We start from the raw sequence: 26,282 nt of genomic DNA on the forward strand, positions 1-26,282 counted from the left end.
ACCACCAGGGAGGGCCTCTGGGCCTGTTTTTAATAAAGTAATTATAAACTATTAAGTATGAGAAGCATCAGACTTTATATCTGATTTTAAAAGTCAAACATATTTTCTAGATCTTTCCTTAAAGTCTGACATATTTCTTGTCTTGATTAAAGTTGATACACCTAACACCCTTGTGTAATCAATCTAAGTCAGAAATCTGGAGTGTATTCCCCTTTCCTTCATTACCCATACATAATCGACGGCAACATTTTTTGTAGTCTTATTTCTTTTCTCATACTTCTGTTTATTGTCTTTGTTCATAACCTGGTGTTGAGTCCTATTTGTCACCTTGACCTTTGCAGTAGTCAGTTTTATACCTCTAACAAACACACTTACATAGTATTTATTATTTGCCAGTGCTGTTTAAACACTTCACAAATTCCAATTCATGTAATCCAATCACCGCCCTTTTTCCTCCAGTAATGCCATTTCTGTTAACCATGTGAAGTCTTTCTCTGGTTCCCTTGCCTATGTGTTCATACACATCTCCTTCTGCCCCATCTACACATTGTAATCTGCTAATATTGGCCTCTTGAGTGCTTTGAACAAGCCATGAAGTGTGTCTACCCTCTGACATGCATGTGCTGGGAGAACCCTTCTTTTGTTATCATCTGCCTGGCCAGTACTTCCTTTTTCTTCCATGTTGTGCAGGCAGTAACTTCTCCAAATTGGAACACCAAATGCTTCATGATTTCTGTCTTGTTTGTAGTTATTTGTATACAGTTGCTTGTATGCTCTAGATTTGGGAATCCTTGAGGTTGGAAGCTTCATTTTTGTCTTTTATTTTTTGTATACACCCTGTCTACTGTGAAGTTTGGGTGCTCAGGAGTTGATGTCAGTGAGGAAACTCAGTAGAAGGTATCTCTGTCTTGCTGTTAAGCCTCTGCTGTTAACCTTTATGTTAGCCTTGTATAAAACAATGTCAAAACCATCATACTGTTCATAACTTGGGTATGAGTTGATGTTGATAATATTACAGCAGTTAAGGTACAGAAATTGCAGTTCACTTGAAAGAATAGGTACATTGCCTCTGGCTATAGAAATTTATATTAGTGTTGTGAGTATAAAATGAAGTTGACCTTGGGTGTATGTAGACATAATTAGATTTAAAAAGAATTAAATTGTCAAAAAATGTCCACAAGGTCTTTGCCAGTTCTCATACAGATTCTCAAACTTCAGTGATAACATAGTATATGTTATTAGAATCAATTGTATGTATCTATAACTTTATCCATTCTAAACTAGTAACATCCTTATTTTCACTAGATAAAGATAAGAAAGGAATTCATTTATATCATGGGGATTATAAAACCATAAGGCATTATAACATTTTCATGAGTTCACTAGGAAGTTAGATGGGAAGGGAAATTGCTACTATGCTGTTTGGACCCAGCAGCTGCACGGGTTCATGTATGGTGTAGTATATTTGTACAATCAGTGTTTTCCAGGGAAACAGGACTAGTAAGGGTTTGCAAGATGTTAGTAAAATGTTGACTCACACAGCTAAGAGATCCCATAGTTTCATGATCTGCCTTCTACAAAATGAAGACCTAGGAAAGCTGCCATTGTAGTTTAGAGGTCTTGGGATCAGAGAACTGATGGTTTGAGTTTGAGAACCGGATAGAATGAGGGCAGGAGAAGATTGATGTCCCAGTTCAAGTTTCAGGCAGATGTCAAACTCAACCTGCTTCCCTGTTTGTGCTATTCTGATGCTCAGTGGATGGGTGATGCCATCTGCATTTGGGAGGGCAATCTGTTTTATTCACTTCACTGTTTTAAATGTTAATCTCTTCCGGAATTCTCAGGGAATGTTTAAACACATAACTGGGTATCCTGGGGGCCAGTCATAATGACACATAAGTTTAATCACCATAAGTACCTTTGCTACGAGGAGGGAAATACAGAAGAACTTGGTATTTGGGTATTGATAGAATGTGAATCAGCTATGAATCAACTCTGCAGATCCTGTTGGATATTATGATTTTGCTAGTACTTTTATAAAATTGAGGTAACATTGATTTACAACACTGCATATGATTTGGAGAAATAGAATTCTACCCTCCAGGTGTGTTACCATACTACACCCATCACTAAGGAGCTGGAAGAGACTGGATTTTCACAGACCATTCAATCAACAATATTAATCGGTCAAAGCAGTAGTTTCAAAATATAGTCCCAATTTCTTATCCTAAGTAAATAGGGAAATCATCATTATTTGAAATAGAGTTTAAATCCTTTGAATTATTTTTCACCAAGGCTCTCTTCTCAAGACTCACACCCCTCAAAGTTTAGGATGAGATTATTGGTAGCAAACACTGAGCTTCAATTATACTCTCTTCTCTACAGAAGTGATTCTGAAACTGAGGTGCATTTCTGGGCCTGTGATCTGAATCTTCATGGACATAACATTGCTTAATAAGTTTCCCTGGTGATGCTTTCATACATTAATGTATGAAACGGGAAGGGATCTTAATAGTAAGAGAGTCTTAATAGTAAGAGAGAGCCTAGAGAGCTGACAGCACTAACCTCCTGGTTTTACCTTTGCTTTAACCTGAGCAACTTTTTTGAAATACAAGTGACCCATTGGTTCTCGAACTTTAGATCTGGGATTGGGCTGGGAAATTTGTATTTCCATCAGTTTTGTAGATAATTCTACTACTACTTTGTTTGAAAAGCTGCACTAATAGATGACAGCATTGCAGAAAGCCAGTTTTCCAAATTATATTTTTCTGGGTATGAGTAAATGTCTGAAGATAAAGGTATTCATGGTCAAGTAAGTTTGAGAAATTCTGGAAAGTTAAAAAACTTTGTTTTATAGTGCTGACTTTCAGAACCTAGAGGCCTGGGGTATTGTGGTTACTGATTCTTGGAACACATCAAAGAAGTGACGGTGGGCTTGCATGTGTCAGGACAGTGAATAGCAGTTGTGCTCTTCATGGGTTTCGTCTGCCTTTATTATGTTTGTGTTGCAGCCAGGTACTGAACAAAGCTTTTTTTTTTTTTTTTTTTTTTTTTCCCCTCCCAGTAAATTAACTGCTGCTCCCAAATTCTGCAAATGTCTTCAGAGTATTTTCACATATAGTAAAATATGAACTTTGGGCATTGGTACATGACTTCTGTATTTATTCTGGGAAGAAGTGGGAACTATTTTTTCTTTTTGTAAAATTAAGAATTCTGGAAAAGAGAAATCATGAAAATTCTCAAATAATAGTAGTCACTATTTTTGAGCAACACTTTAATCTTCCCAGTAACCCATTGAGGCAGATAGAAGAATCTTCATTACTTGCAGATGAGGAAATGGAGGCTGAGAGGCTAATTTGTGGGAGTGAGAGCTAATCCTAGGTCTGTTGAGCCTATAGACTTATGTTTTGTTTCTTAGCTGTTAGCTTTTCAGATTAACTTAAGGTCTGGAAAGTGCCCTGGGTTGTTTACTGTAGGAAGCTGTCTAAGATTGAAGACATACATATGTTTCAATTCCAATTTTGTGTCTAAGTGACTGTGTGTCTTTGGAAAGTTACCTAATCCCTCAGCATCACTTTTTTCTTTTTTAAAGCACTTTCCAGTCCATCTCCCCAGAATATTAAGAAACATCTGTGAACAATTGTGTGTGTGTGTGTGTATTTAGTGTAAAGCGCCATCTGTATCTGCCAGCAGAGAGCAGAGAGCAGGTAGTGGTATCCTCACTTGTAATCATGAGCTTCTCCCAAACATGAACAAGTTTTAAATGATATCAGTGGAAGTTACTTCTGCAAGTATTCTGGCTGCTATGAAGTGACTAGCATGTGACAACACTGTGACAAAGTGCAAAAACGTCATCCCTTGAGTATCTTGGAGCTGGGGCACTGCAGCAATTGCAGAACTAAGGCTTTCCTGTGGCAGGACTAAAAAGCCAGCCTGATCTCTCATGAGGCAGGACTTTAGGACTTTTAGCATCTCTGCTGGGAAGGGGAGGGGAGAACTCACATCGTTGCTATTATTGCTACTTGTTCTTTTATTTTAAATGGTTGGAGTAAAGAATTGTTTGGACTGGCAAGATTGACTTTTAAAGTGTGTTTAGGTTTTATCAGTTGTGGTTCCAAGGATAGGAATTCAGAATGTACAAGTGAGAGTGTTAAGGTGATTTGAGTACAGTTGAAGGAGAAATTTAGAGATGAATTTTAAGAGGGGTACCAAAGTAGATTCTGTTTTCTACAGACCCCGAAGGAAGGAGTGTATCCTCCGAGAGGAAGTCTCATGCTGGTAGGTTTGTTATTTGGTGTCTTGAGTGTTTTTCTAGCCATTAACTTGGTTTTTCTGTTTTCTTTGTTGTCCTTCCTTCTTACCCTCATTTTCTCCCCCTCCTTTGTCTTCTTACTTTATAAAGCCAGAGTGCTTTTCCTTATCATACAACTGAATAATAAAATGTAAGAATAAAGCTTACATATGACTTCCTAGGACTGACTGAGTTGATGCATCATTTTTGAGTGAGTGTGTGTGTGAGGGATAGGAGTTAAGTGGTGCAGGATGTAGGAGAATGGTGGGCAAGTGAATGTTCTTGTTCTGTAAACTTCAAAATCCTGAACTTGGTCATTTGACATGCATTTTTTTTTAGAAGTAAATATATTATGAGGATATACATTCTGTATTTTTATGGTGAATTTTTTTCTGAAATGTCCGTGTTCTGACATACAGAATGTAATTGCAAGCTGTTTTGGGGGTTTCTCTAGTGTGCAGTTTCATGCAGCGAATAAGGAATAAGGTACAGCTTAGTGTTCATACCAGCACCTGATGGCACGTAGGTCAGGAAACAGAGATGGACAGTTGGGGGGGGGGTGCTGCTGTAGGAAGCGGTGGTTTGACACAGATGTCACAGCCAGGTCATTCCCTTTTGCTGCTTTAAAAGTGCATTTGAGGATACTTTCACTTTATTCTCATACCATGGCGCAGAGTGTTGCTCTTAAAAGTGTGTATAAATGGCTTGGGGGTGAAAGGGCATTAGGAACACACTCCAGGAGATGGATTGTAGTAGTTTTGAAGATGGGACTGGACGTGCCCTCCTACTCTCATGTCGCCTGAGCAGCACCATGGAAGGGGCTGTGAAGGACAGACGACTGATGTGTACACGTCCTTTTAGGAAGGCACACGCGTGACCATACATACGATGGTGGTCTTCCTTGTTTGCTTGTCTTCTCTGAAGCCAGTATTCCCCAACCTGAGCCTTTGTTGGACCTCAGATGACCTGATAGCCTCCCATTGCCCCTTTCTGAAACAACATTTCTGTGGTACCAAGAACATGTGAGAACCTAGAAAGGCTTGAATGCTTTTTTTGCAGTGTGTGTTCCATGTACAGTAGATAGGGAGTAAATGAGCAGTAAACAACCATTTTATCAAAGTTCAAACTTGCTGAAAATCTTCCAAGTTTTTACTACTAAAAGTACGCACTAGCTCTGTGAATCTGTGGGTCTCTCTGAGGGTGGGAAGAGGGAGAACAGAGGAGAGAGTTTAAGTTATGGTGACAGAGTACTCAGATTACTCACTATTCTTTTTTTTTTCATGTGTAGGGTATTTTTCCTCTAGGGAGTTTCCCCCCAACATTGCTTTCTCAAAAGACAAAGTTCAAAGTGATGGGATAGGTTACTCTTAAATTAAAATATATATATATTACATAAAGCAATGGATATAGAAATTCATATACTGTGTGGAGTTACAGTTTTGTGTGAATGTATGTATAACAATGTCTAAACTTTTCGGTTTTAAAACAAAATGGATATATAACATTATCTGCAGGAGTATTTATCAGCTGGGAAAATAGTCTTCATTTCTATGAAAATTAGCCCAAAATTAGGGAAAATAATATTGTTAGAATTTTTTTAGAGAAGAAAACCTGAGTTTTTAATTTGTTAGGCATTGATTTTTAAGTACTACTCTTAAATTAATTCACCTAACCTCTGTTTACTTTATAATTTTTCTCATGAGAAATAATTAGCCATAATCTTGAAGTTTAGTGTTTGGAACTTGGTATGATCATTTTTTGAAAGTGGAGAAACAAAATTTTAGTAGTGATAATCTTAAATGTGGTTTTGGTACATTCTGGACAACAATGATGCTTCTAAAACATTGTTCTCACGTATCTACATGAAGTGTAGTATCTAAAAGGCATTTACTAGAGTGTCTGTGACCTTTTGAATGGTGATTTTTGAAGCACTAGCCATAAACTTAATGTAAAGTCCAGGAGTTCAAAGTAACTCATCTTGTTCAAAATAGAGGGAATAAAAATAAAAGAATTTTATGCCATCCTTCTTTTACTGTTATAGTCTACACGTGAGTAAATCATGAAACAGGATGTAATCTACTTAAAAACTGTTACACTGAATGAAGTGTAAGGCAAGTATATACTGATAAAAGAAAACAAGCATAGACTTTCAAGAATCTAAGATGTTACTGACTCAGAGATAAATCATTAAATGCCACTAAAAATAATATGCAACCAGTTAACTGTCATAGTGCTTTTTAATTGTTAATAATTGTAATTCAAATTTATAGATTTTTACATAAAAGTAAGAATTCACCATTTGTTTTTAAAGTTGGTCACCAGACACAATTCCCTTGTTTTCATATCAATTTATTGCATCTTTTTGAACATATTGTAAACATCAGTTAAAGATTAAACAATGAAACAACAATGTATAGTTTTCCTTCATACACAGATAACAAATACCTGCTGTTTGATCAGGGTGTCCTGCTTGCTGTATAAGAAGCCAGTCTAATTTCAGAGACTACGCACTATCTAGGAACCAATAAAATATGCTATGTACTTGTCTATAGTCTTTCCAGGAACAATACTACCTTTGCCTTGTCACTCTAAGGATGTTCAGTGGGAAAGGAAAGCATGAAGGGGAAGCGACTGTCGGTCTCTGCTGAGCAGCATCCCTGTTCTTCTGATCTCCTGCAGGCCCTGACGGGAAGGCTCATGAGCTGCTTCTGGAGTGGACCTTTCTGCGCGCCTCTGAAGGCATCTCTTTTACTGATTTTCTTGGACTCCAGAAGGCTTCTTCCACAGTCCACTTACCCTGCCAGACTCTGTTCTTTTTAGTTTGCTTGAAAAATATTTGCCCAAGCATTTGTTGAGATTGAGCCCACCCCTTGTGACAAGTTACTTACATTGTCGTCTCTGCTGTAGACACAGTGCAGTGCTCAGAGTGCTGGGTGTGCAGACAGAAGAGACACTGCTCAGTGTAGGTTCTATCTCTGATCCTTGTGTCATGTGAGCAATGAGTTGTTGTGTGCTCTAGTGCCTGGAAGTTCTAGTTAGCCTTTTTTTTTTAAAGGTATTTATTATTAGTTTTTTACATCATTCCTCATTTTGTACATTTTTCATCTCGGTTGTAATCCCCATGGACTTCCCACCATGAATTCACCCATGTGTCATCATCATAGTCCTGTGCTCTCTTCCTGCCCCAGTTTCAATTGCTTTTCCCCTCCCCACTCTTACACTCCTGCTATGAGTGAAACCATTGGTATTATTCTTTTTCTTTCTGGCTTATTTCACTGAGCATGATCTCTTCCAACTTCATCCATGTTGCTGCAAAAGACATGAGCTTATCTGTTTTGGTTGCTGAGTAATATTCCATTGTGTATATGTACCACGTCTTCTTGATCCAGTTATCTATTTGGGGGCTTTTGGGTTGATTTCACATCTTCCCTATTGTAAATAGAGCAGCCATAAACATAGGGGTGCAGGTGTCCTTTTGAATTAATGTTTTTGTGTTCTTCAGGTAGATGCCTAGGAGTGGGATTGTTGGATGATATGGTCTAGTTTGCTTTGTTAAGGTTATGTGGCCTACAGGTAGGGGGTTGTCCTAACAACTAAATAATTTATTTGTCCTAACTACTAAATAATCTCAGACATGATTTGATTTAAGACTCTTATACATGATCAGGCCCTCCCTTGGTGGCTCAATGGGTTAAGGCCGCAGCCCTGCACGCTGACTGCAGCTGCTTTGGTGCGAGTTTGATCCTACACCAGGGATGATCCACATGGTGCAGCAGACCTCTCCTGTCTTGCCTGCTGCTCCCCTCAGCAGTGTTCTTCATTGATCTGCCTATTCTACTCTCCATTGTGACTCTGAGGAATCCTCTCACCATCCCTGTCCTGTACCTCAGTTCTGTATGCATAAATAAATAAATCTTTTTTAAAAAGACTCTTATACATGATTAAGATTCTTACAGAGTAGTTGATCTGTGCCAGCCATTGCCTTAGGCACTGGGATAGAAAAGTGATGGATTGGATTCAGTCTTCGAACAATTACAGACCAACCCTGTGGGACCAGTACTAGACAGAGTACAAGTGGATCCGCATCCTGCAGGATGAATTTGGTGATTGCTAGGCCTGCAGAAAGTGTTCAGGTCATGGAAAATTTCAGCAGAGGAACTGAAAAACAGTGCATTTACTGGAAGCACAAGTATGCCTGAGAGAGATGATGCTAATAGTCTCTTAAAATGTACTTTTTCTGAATATAGATGTGTGAGAACTACAGTTGACTTGAGAGTTGAGTGACTCCTTTGTAAGTATAAGTGAATCAGGCCTATCTCTTCCCCTTGTCCTTCTTCTTCAGCCATTATGGCCTTTCTGTACAGTCTTAAACTTACTACATACACTCCTATCAGGCATTTGTATTTGTTTGGAAATCTCTTCCCAAAGACCCCTTTCAAGGCCATATCCCTCACTGCCTTCACACTCCCTCACACTCTTGGTGCCATAAATAAAACAGCAACCCCCAACCTCTCTTGTTCCCATACCTGATTGTATTTATCTCCAACACACCCATCACTCTCACTGTCTTAATGTTGGCTCCATGGAAGCAAGGACTTTTGTCTGTTTATTGCTTTATTAACATCTAGTATTTACCTACAAGAGTCTGACTTAATGGATACTCAGCAGCTATTTTGGAGAGAGTAGAAGGGAGGAGAGAGGAAAGGAGAATCTGAATTTGGTTTACTGTTTGTCTCTTCTTATTAGGAGGATGTAACACTGCACAAGAGCAGTGCTCATTGTTGAACCCCTGGCACTTCTAAGAATAGTGAGCACACAGTGCTTTACTAAGTCATTGCAGAGAAAATAATGACAACTTGGTGTTATATACACTTAATTAGCTCTACTGAGTATATCTAATTACATGTCTGTTCCTTAAAGAGCAAGCAAAGTTGGCCCTCTCTGGCACCCTTATACGTGAAGCATAACCTATAGTAATAGACCACAGAAAAAAGGCCACTTGCCACATTGGTTATGAACATAATCTGCAACTGTAGCTCCCTGATGGCATTCCAGCACTGCCATTTACCGTCAATGTAACCATATGATTTTACTTAATGTCTCCATGTCTCTGGTGACTCCTTTGCAAAATGGGAATGATTATAGTGCCTTTCATAGGTTATTAAAAGATGCACGTGAGGTAATATAAAGTGCTTTAGAATAGTATGCAGAACACAGTATACGTTGTAGATGTGTTTATATGTTACGACAAGACATAGGTGACATTTTTGCTAACTCTTTCATCTTAGGCAATAAAGAGGGGGAAAGTCCCTTGCTATTCTAGAGCCCCAATAAGGCTAGGGCACCTTTGACCTGTTGATCTGTCATTAGCTGAGCTGCAATATGGCACAAAGATGAAACTAGGGAGTGACAGAGGGAATGATCCTCCTGCTGATCTTCCTGTGCTCTTGTTAAGGAAATGACACTCTAAAATTTTATACAAAATCTGTTAAGTGAATCTGAGAAACCCTCCATATAACAAGTATAGCAGTTTTCAATATAGGGAAATAAGTAACACGGGAAACTAAGTGTGGGGACTGGTGCTGACCAGCTGCAGTAGTCAGAACTTGTGGGGAATGCAGGGTGTAGAAGCACAGAGCCCAGGCCCTGGAGAAAGTGCAGGGGAGTCGTGGTGCAGACCAGAGACAACAGGTATCTGTGAGAATTTGAAGCTGAGCAGAAAGCACAAAAGCCAAGGTAGAAATGGAATGATAAGTAACCATAGAAAGTAGTTGCAACGCCTCTTGTTCTGAAATGATGGAGGAGGAGCTAGAAGAGAAAAGCAGGAAAGCAGAACTGATCTGGTGTTGTCTGCCTAGATCCTATTATTTCAGTATCTCAGCATGATCAAGCTAAGTTTCTAGTTATAAGTATACTTTTGAGCAGCTGTAATGTTTTAGGGATAGAACACTAAATATTTAATAAATCAATGTTTACCTACCTACCCCTAAGGGTTCTTATTCTTAAGTAAATATTTTAGAAAGAAATGGTCTAAGTTGAGACTTCTAGTAGAGATTTTAAAAAAAACAACTGTCTCAACTTGACTTAGGATACAGCTTCTAACTCCTATACTCTGCTTGTAGCTTTGAATGGCGTTAGGCGCGAAGTAGGAAGCAGATTTCACGTTCATATCTGTGTGCCCTCTCCTGGTATGACACTATTTCACCAGCTGTTTACAGATAAAAGATTGTAGTCATTCTTCATGTGAGGACCATCCTCTTTGTGGAATATCTATTACCAATTTATTGCTTTCAGTTTTAGGTTGATCCTGGACCTTCTCTGTTTCTCACCTTCACACTTCATTTTGCTGCTCAGCTTCACACGCCTACTGGCTATCTGCTGTGCCAGTCCAAACCAACAACAGTTGGACAGATGAGAAAATTCGGCAAACAAACTATCGACTGCAGCCTAAAATGTGTGGACTATCCGCTACTATGAATAACTAGGTTTAAGATCTTATTGAAAGTTGTTCAAGGCTTCGTATTTTTAAAATTGAAATTGAGTATTTTTCCCCTTAGGAAATGTGAGGATAGATGGTTCATATTATTTTTCAGTCAAAACTATTCTCAAGACTATAACCTTAGGAAGACAAACCTAATTATTTTCAAGTATCAGATAATCTTGTATTTTAGCAAAAATAAGAAATCAGGGGAAAAAATTAGATTTTTATGATTTGATTAATGAAGACTATTGAATTTTCAGATGGCAGGGAATTGACTGCTTTTGAATTGACTTTTTAAATGATAGATTTAATCATTGAATGAGCGTCTCTAAAGGGAAGCACTAAGGAATAATATTATCCTAAGCATTACACAAAACCAGCTGCTGTCATTAATTTTCTTTTAAATTGTATATATGACTTTCTGACTCTCTTTTTAGTTTGTAGGCATTTCAGAGAGAAAAAAAATCAGCTCAGCCAATTTTTGACTTAAAATTTTGGCATTTCTCTATAATTTTTCTTGGAAGCATAAGCTTGGCCTCATTCTGTATTACAGTAAATATTTTACATAAGGGCACTAAATATGTTTGCTTATAATTATATCCCATTAGGCAGTGAGAGCAGTCTTGCTAATCCCAGGAGAATGTCACTGAGCACAAGCAAATGCGATAGTCTTACTTGTCTTGTTTTTCTCATGGAAGTACCTCTTACTCCTCCTTCAAAGAAGGGTGTTCCTTGATTTGTTGGTTGGTTGATTGATTGATTAAGACTGCTGAATACATTACTTCTCTTAAATGAATTTTTTTAATTAGATAATTTGAATTTGGAGAAACAGGGAGGATTGTGTTATTTCTCCTGGACAAGTCGGTGCTTTTCTGTGTCGAAGTACAGATGTGTTGTCTAGAGTCAGACCAACCTATCTCCAAATGAATGTGCAGTGTATCTTAATCACACCCACCAAAGGACATGTTCAGCTCCAAACTGTCTATTTATTCATTTACAGAGAAATAGAATGCAAGCTATCTCTTGCTTTGTTTCCTTTTACTAGGGTGGAGAGTGATATGGTGTCATTAGAGGTTTTTAATATCAAGTCAAGGCAGTGAAATAATAGCCAAAAACTGCTTCTTATGAAAGATGTAAATTCCAAATATCCAATGACATTTTAAGAGCATTTCAGGACAAGTTAGTCAATCTGCACATGATTCACTCTTCCTTTCTTGTCTACTGGAATTGGAATTCTCTGATCCCAGTTTGCACAAAGAATCTTCTGTGCAAATAATGAACATGTAAATGTTTTTGCATTATTTTCCCCTCCCATTTATCAAGCGGGACATCTAGTAATAGTTGCTTTGCCAGTGATTCATCTCCTATTTTTATGATGTGGTTGTATTAAGGTTGCTGTGATAATCTTGCAGATCTTATCTTCTTCTTTGAGTGTTGACCCAGAAAAGATGCAGCTAAGCATAGAAAACAAAACAGAACATCCCCAAAAGCTAAAGAATGAAAACCTGCATCATCTGGATCATGCTTCCAGATGACTATGTACTCCTCGAAGGATAAAGAGTCTATTTATCAAAAATCCATGCTTCCAAAGCCAGTGGAGCCTGTGCTCTCAGTGAATTTGGTTGGTTTCCATTCCTCTGCCTTGCACATTGGTGCCCTCTTCTGGAATATTGAATGCAGGACTGAATAAAATAAAATTTAAAATTTAAAAGTCTAAATTTTGGCTTCTGTGATGAAAAGAGTAATAGTTTTAGGAGTTTTCATAAGTAGGTTATCTTTATGGCTTTCTTGTAAAGACATTGAAACTACATATATAAAATTATATGGTAAGGAAATGTATTCCATATAAATGTTAAAAATAAATTCATTTGAGGTGATTTTCTTTAGAAAAGTCAAATACAGATTTCTTCTGAGCAAAAATGCAATGCGACTCAGTTTACATTTAGTAAAGTAGTGTCTGAGCAAATATGCAATGTAACTCAGTTTATATTTAATAAAGTAGTGTCAGATACAGTTATCCCATGTGGTCATTCAATTAATAATTTTAATGATTTGAGAGTAATGATGAAAATAGTGATAGCAGTTAGCATTAGTTGTTGACTACATGTTAGACACCATGCTGAAAGTATTTGATCTTTACAATACCCTTGAAAGTTAGTAATGTTTTATCTCTACCTTATAGATGAAAAACTGAGACTCACAGAGAATACTGAACTCACCCAGCATCCTACACAGATGACTGATAGAACCAGTGTTTGAACCTTAACAGTCTTTTTTGCGCTGTTTTGCATATGCTTGCTTTCAGAATCTTCTAAATTCATAATTATTGCTTACTGGCACACTGAACACTTGCATATAGAATCTCATTCATAAATGACGAGTTGCCTCCCCATTGTTTGATTGTATTGGAATTGTGTGCAAATGATTACATTGGTAGACATATTTCCATGTTGGCACATTTCAGTATTCCTTGGTCATATTGCATGTCAGGTGGTTCTATCCATCATCATGGGGTGTCCACTCTGACTGCTCTGAGTTCCCCATGAGTAGTGGATGACTGCTGTGGCTACCAGACAGCTCTACCTGGATAGCCTGTGGAACCTTATACTTACATGTCTTTCAACCAAATTTGTGCACGTTTCCTTTCTGTCTTTTTTTCCTCTCTGTGTGCACATACATATTATATTATGTAGCCCCTCTTATTCCTTTTGCATTCTTTATCTTGGTGGCATTGTGTCCCACCCAGTATATTCTAAATCAGAATACACTTTCTGTATGTGAACGCAGGTCCACAAATATCACAGTCACTGTATTCTTTCATTTTACTTTTAAGTATCTTTTAGAGATGACTTCTCCTTTAGATTTGGGTGGACTATCTTTTAATTTAGGTCCTCTTCTCTTGATTAATCTGTTTTGATAATGGTCCTCGCTGATTTCTCTGCTTTCAATTTTGATTCTCTACACCTTTTCCTCTATGCTACAAGCAAAAGTGATCATACCAAAATCCAAACCTGATCATTACAGTTCCCACTAGACCTATAGCGCTCTCCCTTGGGTGACAGTCACGGCTCCACATCCTGACATCACATCAGAGTCACCTTGCACCTTGGAAAGAACACTGTCGAGGCCCACTGCAGGCCAGCAGTCTGAGAATCCTCTCCCATAAATTCCCCATGTCTTCACGTCCACGTACCGACTTGGATATCGGATCAGCATCTCAAGGTGAAGTGACCGTGTCTAACATGGCATTGCCCTTTGTGCCTGTGCAGCTTTGGGCTCCCTTATCATAGCTGACAAATGAGCTGCACTTCAAGTTGCTCCAGCCTCTTGTGATGATACTAATTTATCCAAGAAATATCGTTGTTTCACATCTTATTCATATTTTGGTAATATAGGATTTCTCCCCTAAGGTGTGGTCACCATAGCTCTCCCACAACCTAAGTAGTCATAGTCCATGACCACTATATGAAAATATCTTTCCCCAACTGGGATTCCTGATCATTCTTCACTTTATATTTATATCCCATAGCAATTATCACCTTCTAATATACCCTTTAATTTTCTCGTTTATTATAATTGCTATTTATTTTTAATTCCCTGGGTCAAGGGTTATTTTCTTCTGCCCCCCTCACCCCCATCTGTTTTGTTTGCTGAAGTACCAAGCACCTAAAACATTGCTGGCCACATGGTTGGGAATTTGTTAATATTTGTTGTACTGAGAAATGACTATAGTAGAAAAGCGTTTGTTTACTGGAGTCCCACTGTGCACTTCTGCTCTGTGGCTCGGTGCCCATCTGTAGAATGGGCACACCACTACCAACCTCCCAAGGTTGTTGAGGTTTAGATGAAACAGCCCCCAGGAGCGCTGCACATTGTGCTGTTAGGTGCTGTTAGCTAGTGGTGCCACTAGAGGGCTGTAGCTGCTCTGAGTAAACTCTACTTTGTCTCATAGAGTAGATGATGTTCTCTCTCTGCAATGCTTGAGAAATCAGTGCTAGAGATAATAATGGCCAAAAAGATTTACTTCCTTAGAGGCAGTCTATGCTTCTGAGCTTTAAGTATATCTCACTTTTGGTGTACTTTAAGGTCTTCTCGTCTGACCTTTATTCTGATCCCAAAAGTTGGTCATATGTACTGGCTTTCCTATATCTGGGCTCTCCAGACCTCTGTGTCTGTATGTTCAGCCCAAAGAATGGCAGTCGAGGTCATTTGGTCATAGGGCTCCTGCTGGTCCCCCCCCCCCCCCCCCCGCCCTTATTTCAGCTCTTTTTTGTGACTTGGTAGCTTATGGATAAAGTTGAAGTAGGTGACTGTTGTTGTTTTCCATGCACAGCTCTTAGGTGTTCTTTATAAATGTGGCAGATTGGGGGAACCTTTTATATCTTAGCCTATCTAGTGTATCCTTTTATTTACTTTTGATGTCAGAGTTAAATAAAAGTGTAAAGATTTTAAAACTTCAAAGTAAATATGAATAAGACAGTATAAACTGCTACCCTCTCTTGATGTCAATTTCTTTAGAACTTTTAGGATTAGTCATATGCATGAGAAAGATGTGGCATGTGTCATTGATAGCACAGTGAGACAGTGGAGGAAATGGGCCCAGCTGCTTACTCGACTTGCAGTCTCTTAACAACAGATGGTTATTAAAATCGCCGGTCTCTGCTGGTGGGAATGCAAACTATTACAGCCAGCCAGTATGGAAAATTGTTTGGAAGTTCCTCAAACTGCTGAACATGGAGCTTCCATATGACCCAGCAATACCATTCTTAAATGTCTACCTAAAACACAAAAAAAACACTGATTTAAAAAGGTGCCTGCACCCCCATGTTTACTGCTGCTTTATTTACAATTGGAAAGACATGGAAACAGCCCAAATGCCCAAAGTGGATGATTGGAATAAAAAGATGTGGTACATATACACAATGGAATATTTCTCAGCAACCAAAAAATAATGAACACAATATCTTTTGCAACAACATGGATGGAGCTGGAGAAGATCATGCTTAGTGAAATAAGCCAGAAAGAAAAGAAAAATACTGGCCCTCCCTGGTGGCGCAGCGGGTTAAAGCCCAGCACTGAGAATCTAAAGCCGCTTCCGCATGAGTTCGATTCCCGCCTGCCCTGGAGGTGACCACATGGCGTGGCAGACCTCTCCTGACCCGCCCGCTGCTCCCCTCAGCAGTGTACTTCGTCAATCTGCCTGTTCTGCTCCCCGTTCTGTCTCTGGTGAAGCCTCTCGCCGCCCCTGAGCCTCTGGTCTGTACCCCAGTTCTGTATGCACAAATAAATAAATCTTTAAAAAAAAAAAGAAAAGAAAAATACCAGATGGTTTCACTCATAGCAGGAGTATAATGGACGAGGAGAGAAAATAATAACAATAATGAACAGCTATATACCAGAGAGAGACATTTTATGGGGGTGGAGTGGGGAATGGGATCAAAAACCGTGGGGGGAGGGAAATGCTCTGGACTATGGTGATGGCACATGGGTTATTTGGTGATGGGAAGCACACAGGGATTATAACTGAGATTAAAAATGCACAAAATGATGTAAAAGTAAATTATTATATTATTTTTAAAAAAGTTTCCTCTTGTGCTGTGGATACAAAGTAGAATTCAAGGTAGCAGTGGGTGAGACCAGTTGGAGGTTTTTTAAGGCAATGCTGTAGTAAAGGTTTATAGCAGGTGCTCTAAAAGTGTGGCAATATGCTTTTTATAAGAGCAGATATTTCTGCAGACTTTTATAGGTCAGTAAGTTAGTCAATTTTGTTTGGGGGTAGTAAGAATGGCTCAGGACACAGCATGTGAAAGGGGCATAAGAACACAGCTTTTATTTCTGAGGAATATGGCAGGTGAGAAATCTGAAAAAAATCAGTCTGTTTGAGGGCCTCCTCATATGACATTCCACAGCATGAATCTTCTCTTACTAAGAATTTTGTAAAGGATGCATATTTATCACACTTGTCATGGAAATGTACAGTGTGGGAAAGAAGGATGAAAATGCAGAGAAAGGAGAGCTTTCTTTTCAGGAGCTTATGAAACATTAGAGGACATTTAGTAGGTCATAGGCAACTGAGAGGAGGTCTTGATTAGAACTGTAGAAAAATAGAAGAAGGTCAAACAAGCTAAGTAGGAAGATGATTGTAAAAATTGCTACCGTTTGACACTCAATGAATGTCATTATTGGAACTCTTTAAAACTTAGAACAAATATTTAAGAATATAGGGTTTACTAGGTAAAATATAGGATCTCAGTTAAATTTGAATTTCAGATAAAAGGTGAATTTTGTGGATGAGTGGGGGGTATGCCCTGTGCATACCTACCTGTGTAATATTTTGGACCTATTTATTAAAAAATTATCTAAAATTCAAATTTAATTCAGTGTTCTAATTATTTTTATTTAGAAAATCTAGTAACCCTGGTAGGATGAAAAGGTTATGGAAAGGCCTGGTGACTAGGTTGAATGATATGACCCTTTTCTTGGTCATAGTGTTTTGATGACAGAGTATTAGCACATATGTTTGGAAGTGTGAGGTCCCAGTAAAGAGCATGTCCTCTCTACATTTAAGTAAAGGGGATTTTACCGTATGAGATTGTAAAGTTACTTGATTAGGCCAAAAAAAAAGGGAAGGGAAAAGTCCAATTACTAAAAGCATTTAATATTCAACAGACTAGATAGACAATGTCTTGTGTATTTCAAGAAACAAAATGGGGTGTTATCCCCGCTGAGAGGATCATCCAGTTTGCTTTATCAAGTGGCTGGGCTGCCATTGTTGTTTATACTCTTGACAGACAGTGGCCCTCTGTTCTGCCTCCTATTTTTATTGGGGGTGTAAAAACATTACAGAAACCCAACAATAAACACTCTGCTGAGAATGTGAGGTCATAGTAATATGACCTCACAGGGAGCCAGGTCCTTGGAAGTCCTGGTGGACCAGCAGACACTGGGGTTGAGAGAAGTATGCTGGGAAGAGGGTGATAAGGGGAAGTATGGCCCAGACGTGCTCACGGCTCCAAGATGAGTTCTTCCTGTTGTCTGTCTCATTGCTGGTGAGTTTGTGTTGCTATCATATTCCAGGCTTTCTGATTTAAAAGCAATCTCTGTTCTTATATAATCTCATAAATCATGAAATGGTATAGAATGAAGCCTTTAGGAATGGAAGTATATACCCACACTACAGTTCTTATTTTCTCTTTTATTATTTTAATTAATTAATTTATTTATGCATAGAGAACTGGGGTACAGGCCAGAGGTACAGGGTGGTGAGAGGATTCACCAGAGAGAATGGGGAGCAGAACAGGCAGATTGATGAATACACTGCTGAGGGGAGCAGCAAGTGGGTCAGGAGAGGTCTGCTGCACCATGGGGGTCACCTCCTTGGCCAGGGATCAAACTTGTGCTGAAGTGGCTGCAGCTAGCTTTGCAGTGCTGTGCTTTAACCCCTTGTGCCACCAGGGAGGACCCAGTGCTTATTTTCTCTTTTACTGAAGATTTTTTCAAGAAGAACCAGGGAAGCCTGATGCACACAGATTTTAAAATGATCTTCTCTGATGAGGAAAATGGGTAAAATAGACTGGGCTGGGCAAGGGAGTAGAAAGAAGAGTCAAAAATGTGGAATGAGAGACATGAGAAATAGGAATGATTTGACCACATTGGAAAAATATTTGCTCATTAGAATGTTTCTTATATTTGGACAGAACCTGTGTGTTTCTTATATTTGGACAGAACCTGTTTTGTATTAAATATATGCCCTGAGACATGAATAGTAAGTGGCAGTTTGAGAAGAAAATTCTGACAGTCTTATTTTTTTGTTGACTTTGTTTCCATGATAGCTTATGTATAGAGAACTGTATAGAATACAACTCCAGGATTTTATTTTTGTAACTATACAAGTTACTTGATTGTATCTAAAATAGTTTTGAGCAAATATTTCCTATTTCTACCATTTATATGAGAAAACAAAGCAATTGTGAGTTGTCCCTACAGAAATTTCTTCTATGAATGTATTGTAGCTTTGCTGTATATTTTTCTTTATTTTGTAATACTCAGTTTTCTGGTAAGGAACATTTCTATAAAGGAAAATTTAGGATGCAAAAATATCCAACTGCATTTGCTGAAAATTTCCTCATAATGAAGCCATTTATTTTAATTGATGGATATGTCTGTTGGAAAATTGTTTAAGGTGATTGACTGAAGGTTACCAAATATCTTGGTTTGTCTGTGCCATTTCCAGTTATGTCCATTGCCCTGGCATTGACTGTGGTTTAGCATTTGACTGACTTTAAAAAATGAAGTATTTTTTTATTAATAGTTACAGTAAATAAGCTAGCACGAGTTTGCCAACTTTCCACTTTGTAGTTCCAGTTTCTCTGGGATCTGTTCTGGAATGTGTGAGTTGACATGTGCATTGACAGAATTTCACATAGCTGAATCTAAAAGACAATGTGGGATAACCTCTCCCTTTTGAGGAAACAGCACGTGGGTTTCTTGCTCATACAGTGAGCGGGAGCTGGAAGGCGCTTGCAGTCAGGCAGTGGTGGAGGTGTTGGGAGACTGCAGGCCCAGGAGCTATGCCGTCCCCGAGCTGCACGGAGTGATGGTGGAACTACTAGACCACCACTGGGTTGGTGGGTCAGTGGGAAAGAGGAAATTGTAAATAAAATGGAATAAATGAGCCGTTCTCCTTAAATATGTATTCATTTGTGGGGAAATGATTTTTGCCATTTAGCATTATAGTCTTTAATTTGTAATGCTTTTCTAAACTTGTTAACTTTTTTGTAACATTATAATTGCATATTGAATAATTTTATCATCACTGTTTCCTCTTTAGAGTGTTCTCCTTCAGATAATAGGTGCTTCCTTTTAAAATTCAAGCCCTTGGGATAGAGCAGGAGCATGCGCACTGGGGCTGTGAGCCCCTTACAGATTAGCCTAGAATGACTTTTATGCTTTAAAATAACGTAACAAACAATGCAGCATGTGTGGTGATGGGACCTGATATATCTGCAAGTCTGAAGTATTTACTATCTGGTCTAGTACAGAAGAATTCTAACTATGTCTGCCTTAAAGTCTGCACTGTATTGAAGATCTGCTTAATCACAGTATTTTATTATGCACATGGCTTTACTGTTACCAAATAAAAAAGCAAAGATTTGGAAATTAAAGTTTTCATTGGTTTTAGTGTTATACATGTATGATGTGGCATTGTACAGCTGGCCAAAGATTGCAGCTTGTAACCCTCTTCTTACCGTATGGTCTGTAGTACTTCCTGAGACCATTTCAGTAAGTTTGTGAGGTCAAGGTTATTTTAGAACAACAGTAAAGCATTGTTTTCCTTCTTCAGTATGTGGATAGTTGCACTGAAAAGCAATGATGTAGTCTTAGCACAAAGCAAGATGGTATCATTAAGCTACTCTAACTACTGTGTTCTTCAAGTGCATGCATGCAAAATACAAACACTGCCCAGTAAAGAAGACTGATAAAATAGTACAAATTAATTGCTTTTCAACCCATGAGTACATCACTTTTAATTTCACTTGTGATAGAGTGGAAAATATACACTAACCACTTGTTATAATTGTCTCTAGCAAAAGCACTTGTATATAATTTGAGTTGTGAACCAACTCAAATAAAATTCCATTTTATATGGAATGCTGTCTTTTCTTGAAAGTATGACTGACGAATTGATTGTTACAAACAGTTCTTGAAATTAGAGCAAACCTGTTACTTTAAGGAATTTGGAAAGCATATTTGCCACCAAAATCTTAACACCTTTTTATTACTTAAGAGCTTTTTCTGAAACTATTAGTGTTCCCATTAATGAAGGTGACCTTTTTTTGTTTTTATAATTGTGTCAAAAATATTTTGCAAATGATTATGTTGCAGAATTTTGTGTGGTTAAAAGTTCCATTCAAAGTATAAGATTCTAACGTTAAAATACAAAAAGCTCACTGATAGTGTTTTAGATTCTATTTTGCAATTATTCCATCTCTTATTTTGGTATCACACCAAAAAGAATATCTGAAATAAAAGAGTTATCCAAAAAGGATATTAAAATACTCCTTATTTTCATTACTGATTATCTGTGTGAATCCAATTTTCTTAATCTGTTTCAACACAACCAATATATTAAAATAAATGTGGAAGTGGCTATGAGAACTCAGCTCTCTTCTAGTAGGCCAGCCAGTAAAGGAATTTGTAAAAATGCATATCGCAGACAGTTGCTTGTCTCACTAAATTTTATGTTAGCTTGTAAAATATAGCTATTATTTTTAACAAAAAGTATTTTTTATAGAAAATGAATTTATGATTTTTAAATGAACTGATAGTTGAAAATTTTGTTGAATATCAATAGGCAAAGGCTTTGGAGTCTACCATGCTTTAAAAAATGTGGAAATTCTGAGACCAAAGGTTTAAGAATTACTTGTCTGGTATTTTAATCATCAATTTTTTAATACATGAAGTATTGTAACTGAAAAAAATTTATGAAACAATCTGATTTGAAATAATTTTCATTTACTTGGTTCTACAGTGCCATGATAATTGAATCAACTGTTTTCCTTTCTGTAAAACAAAAATCTTTTTTTTTTTTCTGTTTTATCAATTCTCACAGCAATGCTGGGGTGAAAACACTACTAGAGGCTCATTCTGAAATGGGGAGCACTGAAATTGTGGAAAAGGAGACCACAGAAAGTCTCAGTAATGGTGCCAGCAGCAACGTAGAAGCCGCCAAAAGGTTGGCCAAACGCCTTTATCAACTAGACAGATTTAAAAGATCGGATGTCGCAAAGCACCTAGGCAAGAAGTATGTTCTGTCCAAAGGCGGGCGTCTGAGTTCATTCTTTTGTATGTGTATTTTCATAACTTTGATTTTAATAACCAAATCTATTCTGTTTTATTATAGCAATGAATTTAGCAAACTAGTTGCTGAAGAATATCTGAAGTTTTTTGATTTTACAGGAATGACTCTGGATCAGTCTCTCAGGTATGATCAAACATTACTTCTATTCTTCTTTGCCTCCAAACAATTAATTCTGAGAACAAGTAATATGCTGGATCTGAAATCTGATTTTATTTTTTTAAACCCATGAATATATCATAAGCTTAACTCATTTTATACTGTAGCTATTAAAAGTTGTAGAAAGTGAGAAAAATATATCTTCGAGATCACTGATGAACTCATATTATGTACGTAAGAGAAAAAGAATGATAAGTCTTGAGGAAAACACAACCTGGGAGAATTTGGTTTTCCATGATCAACTAAAAAGAAGAGGCAAAGTTTGCATATATAATTTTAAAATTAGAGTGTTAAATGATTTCTCAATTCCTCCAGGCTCTGTCAGTTTTACAAAGTTTGTAAGATTAAATGATGAGTGGCTCTACCTCCAGCTGCTTGGAGAAATTTATAGTAAAATGTGGTGTGAAAGTATAAGTATGTTTAAGACACCTTCCTGTGAACAGAGACCCCACAGATGCTACTGTCTGAAACCAGGCAAGTGGTGCACACTTTTTGCTAATTGGCATGTTGGTATTCACCTTTATTCCAGCTATGGGTTAATTCCAAAGTATTGCCTTGAAAAGCTATTTGGCTATTGTAAACAAGTGCTTAGAAAATATATGAATAGAAAATATATATTTTGAGGGTTCTGCTCACATGAATATATCTTAAACATACTGATACTTTTACATCACATTTTACTGTAAATTTCTCCAAGAAACTGAATGGTAAAAGCCACTCATCATTTAATCTTACAAACTTTATTAAAATGACAGAGCCTGAGGAATTGAGAGATTATTTTATTTAACCCTCTAATCTTTACAAATCTTGAAAATGAGGTCTAGGAATTGAAGCATCTTTGGAATAACATTTACAACAATGCCACATTCTGTGGCTTTCTACATGAATCAAGGGATAGATGTTCTGGTATAAATAGGTAACAGTTTGTCCTTGTTTTGCTTTCTGATACTACATTTAAAGGAAGTTATGAGAAATTAGTATTTGATTGATCTAATTGAGATTAACTAAATAAAAAACAGGATAACATATTCATAATGAAAATAAGATTTATTGTATGTTTCTCTCTATGTAAAATTTCTTAGAACAGTTTAACTGATTTCTTTCTTCCCATTTCACATTTAGGAAATGCATTTATTTTGTTAAGTGTGGGTCATCTATTATAGCACCCTTATTAAGGGCAATTTAAACATGTGTGATTCTGGCATGTTTTGTTGTTCAAAGAAATTTTATCATGTATTGATTCCTAGTTTTAGGAATAGATGAGAGTTTTTAATCTTTTCAAAGATTTATTTTATTTATGCATACAGAACTGGGTTACAGGCCAGAGGTACAGGAGCGGTGAGAGTGGGGAGCAGAACAGGCAGATCAAGGAAGTACACTGCTGAGGGGAGCAGTTGGTGGGCCAGGAGAGGTCTGCAGCGCCATGTGGATCACCTCTGGGGGCAGGGATTGAACTCACACTGAAGCAGCTGTGGCCAACTTGCAGTGTTGCGATCTAACCCACTGTGCCACCAGACTGGGCCCTGAGGTTTTTTTATCTCTGATTTCTCCTCATACAACAAATTAATAATATATGTAGTGAAATTAAGCAAAATAAACTTATCAGAAATCTATGCACAAGAAAATATAATTGTAATTTTAACAGTGGGTCAGCAGCAATTACAATATATAACAAAATAACAAAAAGAAAGGTTTCTGATGTACATAGATTTTAAAATACAGCTGACATGGCTATGCTTTTAGACTTGTGTTCTTTGGTTATCAACCAGTGATCTTTTAAAATTAACTAGTTGACTCTTCACATAGGGAAATTCTTCTTTTCTCCTTCCTGAGATTTTTTTCTTGAATTGCTACCATGCTCTTGCCCAGTCATCTTTTATATTGACATTTGATAGAATTTAAGTTTCAGTATAAATTGGTATTGAATGGCCACGTACTAAGTCATTTTTTGAAATAATTATAGAGTATCTTACTTTGCATAATTAATACCTTATGTTTATATGAATTGAACTTTCAAATGGAGAAAGCATGTTTACATATTCTAAAATTTCATTTTTCCTCTAATTCTTTTTTAGGTACTTCTTTAAAGCATTTTCTCTTGTGGGAGAAACTCAAGAACGAGAGAGAGTTTTAATACACTTCTCCAATAGATATTTTTACTGCAATCCAGATACCATTGCTTCACAAGGTAATTTGATGCAAGTGTTGGAATTTTTTTTTACTACAGAGTCATTTTCCTTATTCTAAAGTTACACATTATTTTAGAAAACAAGGAAAGTTATACAGGAGAAAATGAAAGTTATCTAGATAGCTCTACCTAGACATAATTATTAAATTTGACTTACTTCCTTTTAGTCTCTCCCTCTCTATGTAAAATACTTAATATCAAATTGGAAATCATTAGTTCCTATTATCTTTCCCTTCCATTGTGAGCATTTTCTCATGCCATCAAATATCCTTTTAAAGCATTTTTAATGTCTGTATTATATTATCTATTCTATTTCTTCCATAGTATGATAATATATTTCTTTAAATTACTCACACTTTCTCCCTCTGATATTTTACATACAGAGTGTGCTGTGGTAAATGAATACTGAGTTTCTTATTTCTTCTCTTCTACTTCTTGATGAGTTGCATGTCTCCTTAATTTTTTGGTTAGGCTTCAAATCTCACGAGTTTTTTTTTTTTTTTTTTACAGTCTTTATTGTGTCAACATTCACCACTTTGATACATGATTTTAATGAATTTTGGGTTCATTTTTATTATACTGTTTTTAGGAATCTACCTTATTAAGCTCTAATTGTTGAGTGCCCGTGGAGAAGTATCTTTTCTCCATTTCAAATGGTGCAATTAAGTGAAGTTAGCAAGGTTTTTAAGTCAGCCATACTTGCCATTAGAGAATCTGTCATAAGCTTATAAATACTGGAATAAGTCACTGAGACTATTGTGCACTGAGATGCACATGAAATACTAATTATCTCTGAGCTTTATTATTGCCAGTTAACTAGGAAAAGTGTACTTGGATGTTGATTAATTATTTGCTGTCCCTAACTTTGCCTCACAGACTGTAGCTAAATTAACTCCAATCCTGTGATCATTAAGGCTACATTTCTATATGTAAAATGGGTACTTTTATTTCTTCATTCTTTTATCTGACCCTTTCTCCCTGTCTTGATCACTGTCTAGCATTAACTAGAGTATGAAAGGGTAGATGAGGATTGTTTTATAGGACCTTTTTCAAATCTAAAGGGATATTGACATTTCTGAGTGAACCAAGTAATATGGATTTGTGTGTTCAGTTGGCTGAGATACAAATTTTTGGTTGCTGAGTCTTACAAATATATTCAGGAAAATACTTTAAATGTCTTAGAATTTGTATTAGTAAACTGGAACTAAAGTAAGCATACTATTAGTAGCATATCCTTTGAAATATTAGTAACAGAAATCCATGCTTAATGGCATACTTCTGAAAAATGAGCCATCTTTAATTCATGAATTCAGTAATTAGACAGGTCTTTCTGTACAGTTAGCATAAATTGATAAAATTTTTCTGCACCATTAATTGCTGTTGTCTTCTATATTGGATTGAGAATTTGAGGGAGAAAATAAGGAGGTAAAAACTTAAGATTTAGAAATGAGAAACTTGGTTTTTAGTGCTTTCCCCTCCCCTTTATATAGGCTATTTCCATGGAAGTGTAAAGTGATCCTTTGATGTGGGCAATTTTTTTCACCCAACAATCTTTTAATCTTCACAAATTAATTCACTGTTTTACTTTTGTCTCCTCCTTTTGTAGTATCCTCAGTCAACCTAAAGTTGCCTTTAAAGAATGGCAAAAAAGAAAATAACTTTCTGCATACCTATTTTCATCTAGAGAAATACCTAAATACATTGAGGGAAACAAATCATGTTTTCCTTAATTTTTACTGCTTTCCTCAAAAAAAAAATAGTGAAAAAAGTAACAACATTCAATTTATTTTCATTTCCATAACCTGTTTTATACTTATATAAAATTATAATTTCATTCTCCAGACATTCTTTTTCCTCTGGATTCTTTTAATATTATGTGATATAATCTGTTAGGTATCTTTATGCTGAAATAACATCATACTGCACATAATATGTTTTCCATATAATCATTGATTGCAAAATAATTTTTCAACCTGAGTATTTGGATCACATGTTTAATGACTTCAGTGTAACAGAATTGTGTTTTTGGAAGGGTAATATTTACTTGTTACCCACTATAAGCACCGTTTCCTTGGCTCCCAATGTGTTTTGTGTAGGTCCACATTTCCTTAGTATAAAACCCTTAGAGTCAATTTACTGTGTCAGAGGACACTGTTTCAAAGCTTAAGATATGTACTATCAAGCTGTTCTCCAGAGAACCAGCAATAGTTTACTATATCACCAATAGTTTCCAACTCTGTCCATTGAGATCCTTTTAATAATTTATTCTTATCTATTGTCTGTCTCTCTGAAACAGTGTGATTTA

At 36.9% G+C, this 26,282-nt stretch overlaps 1 protein-coding gene across 1 annotated transcript in view; it reads left to right on the forward strand.

Moving 5' to 3' along the window:
• PSD3 (pleckstrin and Sec7 domain containing 3) overlaps positions 1 to 26,282 on the forward strand; it is a 248,900-nt gene that overhangs the window by 35,506 nt on the left and 187,112 nt on the right. Inside the window, exons 3-5 of the mRNA XM_012724889.1 lie at positions 21,385 to 21,576; positions 21,676 to 21,756; positions 23,865 to 23,977. Coding sequence (XP_012580343.1) covers positions 21,385 to 21,576; positions 21,676 to 21,756; positions 23,865 to 23,977 — 386 coding nt within the window. The remainder of the gene's footprint in view (positions 1 to 21,384; positions 21,577 to 21,675; positions 21,757 to 23,864; positions 23,978 to 26,282) is intronic.

This window comes from Condylura cristata, unplaced genomic scaffold (genome assembly GCF_000260355.1).
Source record: "Condylura cristata isolate star-nosed mole 26May11 unplaced genomic scaffold, ConCri1.0 scaffold00014, whole genome shotgun sequence".
Lineage (NCBI taxonomy): Eukaryota > Metazoa > Chordata > Mammalia > Eulipotyphla > Talpidae > Condylura > Condylura cristata.